The sequence below is a fragment of the Vitis vinifera genome, chromosome 3 (assembly GCF_030704535.1).
Source record: "Vitis vinifera cultivar Pinot Noir 40024 chromosome 3, ASM3070453v1".
Lineage (NCBI taxonomy): Eukaryota > Viridiplantae > Streptophyta > Magnoliopsida > Vitales > Vitaceae > Vitis > Vitis vinifera.
The window spans coordinates 3,889,617-3,901,766 of NC_081807.1; the positions used below are offsets into that span (position 1 = coordinate 3,889,617).

General features: G+C 37.8%; 1 protein-coding gene across 2 annotated transcripts in view; it reads left to right on the top strand.

Moving 5' to 3' along the window:
* Positions 1-721: 721 nt before the first annotated feature.
* LOC100852729 (phosphatidylinositol 4-kinase alpha 1) overlaps positions 722-12,150 on the top strand; it is a 35,046-nt gene continuing 23,617 nt past the window's right edge. For both annotated transcript variants that reach the window (XM_019218999.2, XM_003631584.4), the window contains exons 1-7: positions 722-1,967; positions 2,304-2,645; positions 2,740-2,901; positions 9,385-9,555; positions 9,699-9,857; positions 9,957-10,084; positions 10,238-10,544. In XM_019218999.2, the coding sequence (XP_019074544.1) occupies positions 966-1,967; positions 2,304-2,645; positions 2,740-2,901; positions 9,385-9,555; positions 9,699-9,857; positions 9,957-10,084; positions 10,238-10,544 (2,271 nt within the window). In that variant the 5' untranslated portion in view covers positions 722-965. The remainder of the gene's footprint in view (positions 1,968-2,303; positions 2,646-2,739; positions 2,902-9,384; positions 9,556-9,698; positions 9,858-9,956; positions 10,085-10,237; positions 10,545-12,150) is intronic.

Consider the following 12,150-nt stretch of genomic DNA (forward strand, 5'->3'; position numbering starts at 1 on the left):
ATAACATGCTTTGAAGATTTAGTAGAGTCCTGAAGCTGCCAACTTTCTCGCAAGGTCAAACAATAATTTCCACCCACCCTCACCTCACCTCACATGCCCATGCTCATTTTTGTTTGGCGGCAGCATGCCAGCATGGATCGATCATGGTGGCTTTTACTGAGAGAGGTAAAAAGATTAAAAAAAAAAAAAGTATTTCGATTAGTGGGAATGCAATTATTAAAGATGTTTTTAATAATAAAATTACTGTTTTCTATGATTAAACTGGAGAATATAAAATAATATGATGTGTAGTTTTTAGTTATTGATGATGTGTCATCATTTATTGAAACTGACTTAACAAGTGGACAGAATTTACAAATTTTAAATATATTTAATGTAGAAGTTCACTTGAATGCTTAGAAAATTAAACACGTGTATCTGAAAAAGAAAAAGATTGTGGAGAAAATGCAGCGGTAATTCAATTGTAAGATGTTGAGGTAATTTTGAGGTGGCAGAAAATTACTGGCCGAAAATTCGAGGCGTTGAGATTCAACCATGGGATGGAGATCCCAGTCAAATGGCTAGTACCGTAAAAGAATCATAGCTGCAAACATTAAACCTTATCGGACGTTGACGGATAATTCGAGAATACCCAAAAAAAAAAAAAAAAAAAAAAAAAAAAAAAAAGAGGGAAGGGGAAAGAGTAAATAAATACGAAGGCAAAAAAAAGGGGAAAAAGGGAACAACGTACAAAACATAAGAATCCGAGAGCCGCGAGGTGTGTGCTATGCCCGAAACCAAACACCAAAAACAGGCTTTTTTTTTTTTTTTTTTTTGTTCTTCCTCAGAGATGGCACAGCAGAGAGAAGAACAACGACGTTACGGGACCGAATGAGAATCGGGGACTCATCGCCTCCGTAAGAAAACCCTAGAATTTCTCCATTGTGTCCTTCTTTGTCTGGACGTTCCCTTTGTGGAACTCATCTATGGAGGCTCTCACGGAGCTATGCGACCTGATCGCGGAGAATCCAGAGCAATTCTCGGAGAAACTCGCATGGATTTGCAGCAGATGCCCCCCACCGGAGTCTCTTCTGGGCGGATCTCCTAGGGTTTCGCGCTCTCACCTCAATGCGGTGCTAGCCATCGCCAGATTCCTCGCGCGATGCCCTAATCAGACGGATCACCATCAGCGGCCGCAATCTATGGTTCTCGAGTTTCTCCGATCGGTGCCCTCTTCGTTTAATCAGTCATTCTGGCCTCAATCGTACGGACAGGATGCGATTTCGGCGTTTTATGTTGATTTTTTGGGGTACGTGGCGAAGGCGACTGAATTGTCGCCGGATTTCGCTACGGAGGTGGCCGGATTCGCCGGAGAAGTTTTGATCACGGCGCTGAATCATGATGGTGAAGGTTCGGGGATCTCGAGGGTGTTTTTGATGGCTTTATCGCAGAATTTCCCGCCAATTTTGCCTTCGGATGCCGAGAGATTGGTAACGTCTCTATTGGATCAGTTTGTGGTCTCCGTCCCGGTATCCGCTCCCATGTCGCCGAGGGAGGCAGGAGCGGCAGCATCCGAGACGTCGACGTCGTCTGCCCAGAGCTCGCCGATTAGTGTCAACCATTATCAGCCGAATGATAGTTCAATGAGTCCGGCCAATGAAGTTAGCCGTCTATCAGGTTCTTCTAGTGCTGCAAGCGCGTCCTCCAAGGGGTCCGTGGTGATAAATGGGGGAAGTGTTGCGTTGAAAAGCAGCATCGAACAATTTGGGGTGAGTTATGCGTTTGGTGATGGAGGGGGTGGTGCGGCCATGTTGAGGCAACAAGTTTCGTCGTTCGAGGAAGAGTCAGTGGAGAGCTTGGAGAAGCAAGAGATTGCATTCGAATTGATAGGGCACATATTGGATAAAGTTCATATTGATCCTAAGCTTGTAGAGCAGGTTAGGTTAATTGCAAAGAAACAGCTTCAATCCTTGTCAGCTTTTCTGAAGGTACGTCTAGTCGCATATTATAATTTCTTTTTGGTTGCTAAGGAAATGTAGGAAAGGGAAAGAAATTTTGATAATTATTTTAAGATATTTCATTATTTGAGACACTTGAGACACGTGAAAACAAAAAATTCATATTTGGTTTAGTTAATCTGTAGTTTTTAGAAAGAAAAATGGAAAGAACCATAAGGGGAAACTTCCTTTTATTTTCTCTTGTTCATTTTTGGGCATCCAAGCAAAGGGTCATTGTAATTGTTGAAAGTATGGAAATGGAAATTTTTGCTTCTTAATAAAGGGAAGAAAAGAAAGAGCTGGACTTATTGTTGGTTTTGTGGGCAGTTAAGGAAGCGGGATTGGACAGAACAGGGACCGCTACTAAAAACCCGAATAAACACAAAGTTATCTGTATTCCAGGCTGCAGCAAGGTTGAAAATTAAGAGTCTTTCATCCCTTGATTCTGAAGGAAAATCCTCTAAGAGATTGCTGCTTGAAACTCTTGCATTGCTGGTAGATGCTTCTGAAGCATGTTTACTATCAGTGTGGAGAAAGTTGAGAATTTGTGAAGAGCTATTCAGCTCTTTGCTAGCTGGAATTTTGCAAATTGCTTTAACTCGTGGAGGCCAGCTGTTAAGGGTTTTGCTTATTCGTCTCAAATCTCTTGTGCTGACTGCATGTGCACAGGTGCATCTTCTGGGTGGTTCCTGATTCACATCTCTATGCTGTCCCAAAAATTCGATGAACTATCTATTTTATTTTATTTTATTTTTGGCTACAGGCTGATACTTGGGGTAATAGTCAGGGAGCCATGTTTGAGATTGTCATGAAGACAAGTTGTGAGATAATCGAATTTGGTTGGATCAAAGACAGGGCTCCTGTGGACACTTTCATCTTGGGATTAGCTTCAAGTATTCGTGAACGGAACGATTATGAGGAACAGGTTAGTTTTGTACTGTTGGTCATTGAATGACAAACCCATACATGTGATGCTTGTAAACACAGTATAGATCTGTGTTTGTGTGTGCACACACATTTGCCTGTTGCACATCACTGATTATTCTGCTAAGTTGGTTTGGGTCTACCTTTTTATTCCAATGGCTGTTTTTAAGTTCTTGTTTGATGCCTTCTGTTACTCAAAATGTATTCAATTACATATACTTGAAAATCGTCTCTTATCTTTAGGAGGTGGTGTTTGGTTAAAGATTATTATTATTATCATGTTTTTTGATAGGCAAACAGAGAGAATATATTGCCAACCAAGAAAAGAGGGAAGGGCTTTTGCTCCTCTTGTATACAAGGAGTAGATAAAGAGTTCTATAGGCTAGAAAGAAAAAAGGAAAGTGTAATGAGACACTGTCAAGAAATGGAATTAAACAATGAGGAGCAGTCTACACCTAAACAACCTCCAGACCAAAGAAAAAATGCATTAAATAGAAGCGTCTTTAAACATTGAATAAAATTCTCCATCCCATTCCATCATAAGGCTAATGGTTCCGCTATTTTTAGAGAGGCTAAAACAAACCCAATGAGATCCTTCTTCATACTTTACTTATTTTCGTCCCCACAAAACTCTGCTGCCATTCTAATAAAACCGTTCTTACTGACCTTGGCAGCACCTATGAGACTACAAAAAATGCAAATACTAGCTGCGATGAGCTCTCCAGCATGCCACAACGACAAAGGATATGGTTGACTAATTTGTTGTTGCTTCTTCACTAGCAAACCCACTAGGTAGAGGGCTTTGCCTTTTGCTCAATTGATCCAACACCAATATCTTCCTCCTAGCTGTCTCCCATGCAAAATAACTCACTTTTGTGGGGGTACTTGAACACCATACTTTTTTGGCTGGGGAAGGAACTTAAAGATAAATTCTCTCAATTCTCTCTCCATGGAGTGCAAACAAAACGGCATTTCAACTTCATTTGAGTCTTAGTTTAATGGGATTGGATTTTTGGAAACAGACAATTGGTCCACCAGCTGATGGAGGTTTATAGTAATTTATTTGTTTCTTTAGAAATATTAAAATATTTTTCACCAGGAAAAATCATCTATGGCGTAGTTAATCTAGAAGGTGTATTAATGTTTACCATACGAATTTAGCAGGAATCAGTAGCATATAAGATTCACTTTTGTTTCCTTTTCTCTTTCTATAAGTTAATGTACACTTGAAAGAGTCAATGGAGCCAAACCCTAGCATCAGGAGACGTACAGGGAAATCCCAAAGGAAAGGAAAAGAAAATGAAATACTATTAGTTGACTGTTATTGATTTGTGACCAAGAGCAACTTAGGGTATTTAAATACATTAGGAGATGTATTTAAAGCCTTTTTGCTTATAGAAGTAATGAAATGATGGCAAAGGTACCTGTGTATGTAGGGTGTGTCCTCTTTTTTGTTAGGTGCTTTTCAGTCACCCTTTTTTCTGCTACCAATTATCCTTTTCAAAGAAAAGGAAAAAAGACAGGCACAAATGTAGAGAGGAAAGATTATATATATATATATTTGATAGAATGAAGGGGGCAGCGGGAAAGGAAATTACCCCAAACTTCCTGAAAGCCTTGTGATATGCGGCGGTGATATTCATTTAGATATATAATCAGGGATGCTGGATTTGTTGTTATGACATCTATTGGAAATCTCGCTTTATTTACTTGTTAAAAACAATAGTGGCAAGGAGAAGAAGAAGAATAGAAATTTCTCTATGCATGAATTTAACAAAACTGCCTGAAAACCATGTGATATGCAACACTGATTCATCTAGACGTTGTGTTGAGGATGGTGGATTTGTTAATATGGCATCTATCGGAAATCTTGCTTTATTTACTAGTTAATTCAATTAAATTTTGGCGTTAAATTTTTTTTTTTTTGAAATTCATGAAGATAATTCCTCAGTTACTTATCCAAAAAAAAAAAAATGAAGATAATTTCTTAGTCACTGCATTAGTAAATATAGGTTTGAATTCACAAAGTACAGATTAGTCCTACTCTTCTCCATAAAGGACAATTTCTAACAAGTTTTTACAGGACCAGTAAGTTCAGTTTTTGGTGTGGAGACGATCCTTTGTGTATTTCTTTTCCCTCCTTATTTGCTATTTCCTTGGCTAAGGAGGCTTGGGTGGAGGATGTGTGGAGCCATTCTGGAGGGGGAGTGTGGGCTCCTCCTAGGTTCTCTAGGTGGCTTGACAATTGGGAAGTGTTCGATGTGGAGCGTTTTCTCTTAAGGTTGCAAGGGATGAGGGTTTATAGTGATGTGGAAGATCAAGTAGTTTGGACAAAGGCGAAGGACGGAAGATTTTTTGTCAAGTCTCTTTATGAGGCTTTGGAACCGGAAAGACTAGGGGATTTTCCTGCAAGAGTAATTTGGAACTCTTTGATGCCGTCGAGGGTGAGTTTTTTTTGCTTGGGAGGCTACGTGGAAAAAGGTCTTAACCTTGGATAGTTTTCAGAGGAGAGGGTTCTCTTTGCTAATAAATGTTATTTGTGCCTTTAGAGGAAGAGCCTATTGATCACATTCTCCTGCATTGTGAGTTGGCAAGAAGTTTATGAAACTTACTTTTTTTCCTTTTTGGGGTGTTGTGGGTGCTCCCATATTCAATTAGAGAGGCGTTAATGGGGTGGCTTGGGTCTTGTGTGCGGAAGAAGAGGAAGAAAGTGTGGCTTTCAGCTCTCTTGTGTCTTTTTTGGATAGTTTGGAAGGAAAGAAACAATAGGGCTTTTGAAAATGAGGGGCATTCGGTTCAAGGGTGTAAATCTTTTTTCCTTTGTAATCTTCAGGTGTGGGCTAAGGGATTTTCTGACTCTGACCCTCCTTCCTCTGTGGATTTTGTAGATTGGTTAGGCTTTGTTTAAGGGGTTTTTAAAGCTCTTTTGCAACCTGTATACTTTGGGGCGCTTCCTTGATGTGCCTTCTCCTTTTTTAATATACTGCTCCTTATTCATAAAAAAAAAAAGTTCAGTTTCTGGTGAATTTTTTCAATGCAACTTTGAACTCTTCCCTGGTTCCTATTTTACCCTTCAAGTTGCTTAATTACAATTTTGTGATTTTTATTTTTTTGGCAAAAGCAAAATGATTGAACAAATGATTTAAAAAAAAAAATTCAATTAAAATTTGGTTCAAATGATTCATTAGGTTCTTGAAGATATTTACTTTAGAAAAAAGTAAACATCTTCAAGAACCTTGTGAATCATTTTAACCAAATTTTAATATTGCTTTTGTGCCCATTGCATACGTCCTATATACTTTGGTGTCTTATTTTTTGCTATATCTATACATCTTTTATTAACTATATAAAAAAGAAGATATTTGTTTTTTTTTTTTTTTAAATAATTCTTCAAAAGAAAGATGATTGCACAGTGTATTTTGGTGATTTTCTTTTTCTTTTTAATTCTTTATTGAGTAAAAATTATTTAGTTTTTGGCAGCGGTGTTCTTTTAATTCTTGTTTTTTTTAATTGTATAATTTTGTTGTTTTGAAAAATTGAATCTGTTTTGCATATATTTGGATGATTTTCATTCTGATTTAAATATTTTTATTATATAATGAATTGCCTAACTTGTAAAAAGGCTTGGCAAATGATCCCTTTATGTTTATTTTGGACAGTATGGAAGGAAAGGAATATGTTAGCATTTGGTAATGAGGAGCTTTCGCTCCAAAGATTGAAACATGTAACCTTTGGTCTTGGGTTATGGTGTCTATAGATTTGAGCCCTTCTTCGCTTGTAAGCTTCATTGATTGGTTAGGCTCTAAGTAAGGGCATGTGATGTTTTTGTTTCTATCCCTCCCCCTATGGTTTGAGCCGTTTGACTTCTTTTGTATACTCTGAGGGTACTGCTTTTGGTGTCTCCTCTTTTCTTTAGTTTCAGTATTGAGTATTCTTTTAGTTTTTTGGTTTTCTTTTGAGCTTATTGCCTTAGAAGGTTGTAAATGAAGGAGGTATTAGACATTTTTGTAAGGAATGGTAAAATTGGGTAAATCTTTGTTTTTTATGGGTCTTTCCTTTTTATTATCTGGAATTGAACATATGGTAAGGGCTTGGTGTGGGAATGTGCAAGTTTTTTGGACTGATTCCATGTAGCGAAGAAAAAAAAAAAATTGTAAAAAATTAAAAATTTGAAAGATGGTTTTTCTCTTTAACTTTTTAGTGTATAGTCAATTATGGGATTTGCATCTGCTCTCTGCATCACTTCAACATATTCTAGATCAATGGAATTTTGTTCAGGTTGTATGTTTATTTTTCATTTATTCAAAAACATCTTTTGGGTAGACACATGACAAACATGTTAGATTTGAGGCCATAGGACAATAATCTACGAATGTAGGCATTAATGACAAAGGACCATCATTTATAAACATCTTAGTTCAACACCAAAGATTACAAACAAAAGTGTATTTCAGCCTTTGGTTGTATTGCTCTTTGTTTTCAAACGATTTTCTATTCTTTTCCTTCCAAACTGTCCAGAAAATGCATAAGGGAGCTGCACATCAAAATTTGTTGGATTATACCAAGTTGTACTAGATAGTACATCTTGGTATTGTTTGAGACTTTGAGTGATTCTTATTATTACTTTGTATATAAGGTTCATCTACAACCTCTTGGCTTTAGAATCCATTCTGTCGTATCAGCAGTATTTTCTTCTTGTTTGGAAGCTTTTCTTTTTCAAACCTTAGTTTCCAATAATTTAAAGGAAAAGATTGCCATCTGTGCAACATAGAATGGCCCTGATTCTGTAAGGGGCATGAATAGAATTAAGGATTTCGAGGAGCTGTGAACAGTAGTTCATCCTCCTTTTACTTTTTGATTAGATGCAATGACATTGTTGTTTCTTGTATGAAAGAGGAGCTCTATGCATATTTTTGACCATGATACATTAAATGTTTCTGTTTGATACCATGATTCCATCTGTGATGTTGGTTTGAGCCTGAGTGGATGTGATTGAATTGTTTGACATGAGAAACACCCTTCAATTTGAGCTTTGAAGCTAGAAAGCCTTGTTGAAGTTTTTACTGGTTGAATTTCCTCAACTTCCTTCAAGGAAACTTCCAGCCTTCTAGCTCATAAGAGCTATTGGAAAAAGAAATTCTGATTAATTCCAAGTTGCTCCAACCATACATGCCTTCTTTTTTTCTTTTTTCTTTTCTTAATTTATATATATATATATATATATGTGTGTGTGTGTGTGTGTGTGTGTTGGTATGTATATATGTATGTATTTATTTATTTATTTATTTTAAAATCAAATTATGTCATACTTGGCAGCTTATGAATGTTGCTCAATCATTTCTTCATGTTAGAACCATTGTGATCATTTGAAAGCCTGGAAGCTCCAAAGTTCTTCCGATGAACTTCAAGATGGCCCTTGGTCTCTTAGTCACTTGGACTATGTAGCCATGTGAATTTTCTATTGTCATTGTCATGAAGTCTTTGCTTTAAAAGGAACTATTTTTACTATAGAATTTCTATCTTACCATTGTTAAAAAATGGCCTTCCTAGTTACTGCTTGTCCTTTCTGCTAACGTCCTTATGTTGATCTCACAGCTTTGGTGAGTGTTGGTATTCTTTTTCTGCTCATCATGGGTATGGTTGATGTCATCTTCTGAACTGTCTTCCATTGGTAGGATAAGTCATGGTGAACACCAACCCCACCCAGCAACCCACCCTCTCCATCCGCCACCATGCACATGCGTGTGCGCACACACACACTCTTTGGGCTATTGCAATGACTTATCAACAACATTGTTGAACTGTGTATCTATGGAAGTGTAATGAATTTGTGAAATTTAGATTTAAACCATCATGTATCTGTTTTTATTTAATAGGTACATAAAGAGGGTATAGATTTAAACTATCATGTATTAAGTTTTTACAAATTGAGTTGGCCAAAACTGCGGTTTCTCTCAAAGAGTGAGCTAATCTTGGAACTTTATAGAAGTTTGACCATGCAGTAACCTTTTAAAGCTTCAGATTGATAAAAAAAATACCAATTATTTGCACTTAGTTGGATGTTTTTGTGATTAAATTGTGACTGTATTATATCTGCCTGAACTTTATTGAAGAACACTTCTAGTTATTTTGGTTGACATTCAAACGCTTAGCAGTTGAAGATCATAGAGTGTTTTATACCTACACAAATATTTTTCTAGAAATCTCCTCTCTACTATGTATGGAATTTATGCCATGCTTTTTTTTATTCCCCTAATTAATCTATCTTATATAACTATTATTTTAAAAAAAAGATTTGTAAAGAATTTGTGAATGCTTAAATTTCTGTTCGTCTAAATTTTATCTTAGGTCCATATTTCTACTTTTCCTTTATGCGCTTTAAACTTTGGAATTTCTACCCTTTTCTTTTCTCCTCTCTGCCCACTCCCTTCTCTTCTATTTATGCTTGTATATGATTGTGCACTTATGGCCATATCAATTTCAGGATGGGAAAGAAAAACAGGCAACTCCTGTTGTGCAGCTTAATGTTATACGCTTGCTGGCTGATTTGAATGTTTCCATTAACAAGTCTGAAGTGGTAGACATGATATTGCCGCTATTTATTGAAAGCTTGGAAGAGGGTGATGCTTCAACTCCTAGCTCATTACGACTCCGAGTATGAAACCTTGTCTTTTGATTTTTCTTAATCATTTTTCACTTCTTGTATCTGTTATTTTGTTAGAGGAATCAACTGGATCCTCTTTCTCTTACTGATTCAGTGGGATGGTTTGTCAACCTATTCTTGTTGAACTACTGCAGATTCTTGATGCTGCGTCTCGCATGGCTAGTTTAGGTTTTGAAAAGTCCTACCGTGAGACAGTTGTTCTGATGACGAGAAGTTATTTGAGTAAACTTTCTAGTGTAGGATCTGCAGAAAGCAAAACGTTAGCTCCAGAAGCCACTACAGAACGTGTTGAGGTATGTAATAACATTTACAGTGTGAATAATGAGTTACTATTTAGTTGCTTGACAATTTATCCTAATGAATGGACACTCACTGGTTCAATCACATTCTAGACTCTTCCTGCAGGGTTTCTTCTGATTGCTAGCAAGCTTGCGAATGCTAAATTGCGGTCAGATTATCGACACCGTTTGCTGTCTTTGTGCTCAGATGTAGGGTTGGCTGCAGAATCCAAAAGTGGAAGGTGTACTCTGTTTCCCAATATATAATTTCACTGCAATTCCTTGTTATAATGCCTTTCAGAGATTCCTGCACCCTTCTTTAGGCATCATTGCATATGTTAGTTTTCTAATCACTGTGTGTTCACTGCTCTCAACTGATACCCCAACTTCTGCAGGAGCGGAGCAGATTTTCTGGGACCTTTACTTCCTGCTGTTGCTGAAATATGTTCTGATTTTGATCCTACTTTAGATGTGGAACCTTCAATTCTAAAATTATTTAGGAACTTGTGGTTCTATGTTGCACTTTTCGGGTTAGCCCCTCCCATACAGAAAAATCAGCCTCAGATAAAGTCAGTTTCAACAACTCTGAATAGTGTGGGTAGCATGGGTGCACTTGCTCTTCAGGCTGTGGGTGGACCATACATGTGGAATACTCAGTGGTCTGCTGCAGTTCAACGAATTGCTCAGGGGACCCCACCCCTTGTAAGTCGATCTGTAATTATGCTTGCCTAATATCGTTCTATGCTTGTTTCATGAACAAAATTTTTTTCATTTAAAGCTCCAGACTTGTTCTAAATGTTTCTGCTATTTTCCATGAATTTTGTGTTCCCCTGTAGGAACCGTAGCTCTGGAGTAAGCATGTTGGAATTTTATTGCAGATCTGAAACTATTGTCTTTGAGATTACATAGCTTCATAAATTTGTGCATGTTAATTTTGAAATGCTTCATAGGTGAATGTGAGGCAGCATTGAAAAAACATCACCCTGCATTAGCAGGCTAACACTTGACCACAGTTTTTGGAGGGATTTGAAACCTGGGTAGCTGCTTGTGTTTTGTTTGCCTCCATGGGTCAACTTTGGTTTGACATGTGGACATTCACAGTGACATGGTCCAAGTCTTGTGCCAAAAAAGTTTTGAAAATCTAAAAACTTCCAAGAGTGATTTTTGGTCACAACTGTGTGATGAAGTGTTTCTATTTCCAAAGGTTGAAGAATTACTCTCATAAAGAGCACGATGGCCAGTATGCCCATCTACCAGATGTCTCTATTTCGAATGCCCAAGGTAGTAGCAAGAAGACTAGAAAAATTACAAAGAGATTTTCTATGGGGAGGGGGAAACTTGGAGAGGAAAGCCCACTTAGTTAAATGGGAGGTGGTGTGTGCGGATAAGGAGAAGGGTGGGCTGGGCATAAGGAAGCTAGCACTTTTGAATAAGGCATTGCTTGGTAGATGGATATGGAGGTTTACCTTTGAAAAGGAAAACCTTTGGAAGAAGGTGGTTTCGGTGAAGTATGGGCAAGAGGGCCTTGGTTGGAGGACAAATGAGGCTAATGGGACCCGTTTGGAGTGGGGGTTTGGAAGGAGATTTTGAAGGAAACAAAATGGTGTTGGGAAAATATAGAGTTCACAGTTGGTAATGATACTAAAATTAGATTCTGGACTGATCATTGGTGTGGCCTTGCAGCGTTGTCCCAAAGTTTTCCCCAATTATATGCTTTGGCTGTCCATAGGAATGCAACAGTGGATGAAGTTTGGGATCCGAATTTTGGACAGGGAGGATGGAATCTAAGATTCATTAGAGCATTTAATGATTGGGAGTTGGATTTGGTAGGAGACTTGTTAACTGTTTTGAGGGGCTACATCCTAACTTTGGAGGAGGATTCAGTTACTTGGAAGGGTGGGAGAAATGGAAAGTTTGGTGTTAAGGAAGCGTACAGATTGCTGATTACACCTAATGACATTTCTTTCCCGAAGAATTGCATTTGGGTGGTTAGAGTCCCAACCAAAGTTGCTTTTTTTGCTTGGGAGGCTATGTGGGGGAAGGTTCTTACCCTAGATAGACTCCAAAAAAGAGGGTGGCAACTCCCAAATCGTTGCTATTTGTGTAGTTGTGAAGAAGAAACTGTAAATCATATACTTTTACAGTGTAGAGTGGTTAGAGTTCTTTGGGAGATTGTCTTTGTCTTGTTTGGCTTTTAGTGAGTTTTCCCATAAACAGTAAAAGAGGTGTTAATTAGCTGGAGGGGCTCTTTTATGAGCAAAAGAAAAGGAAAAAGATTTGGAAATCCATTCCGTTGTGTATTTTTTGG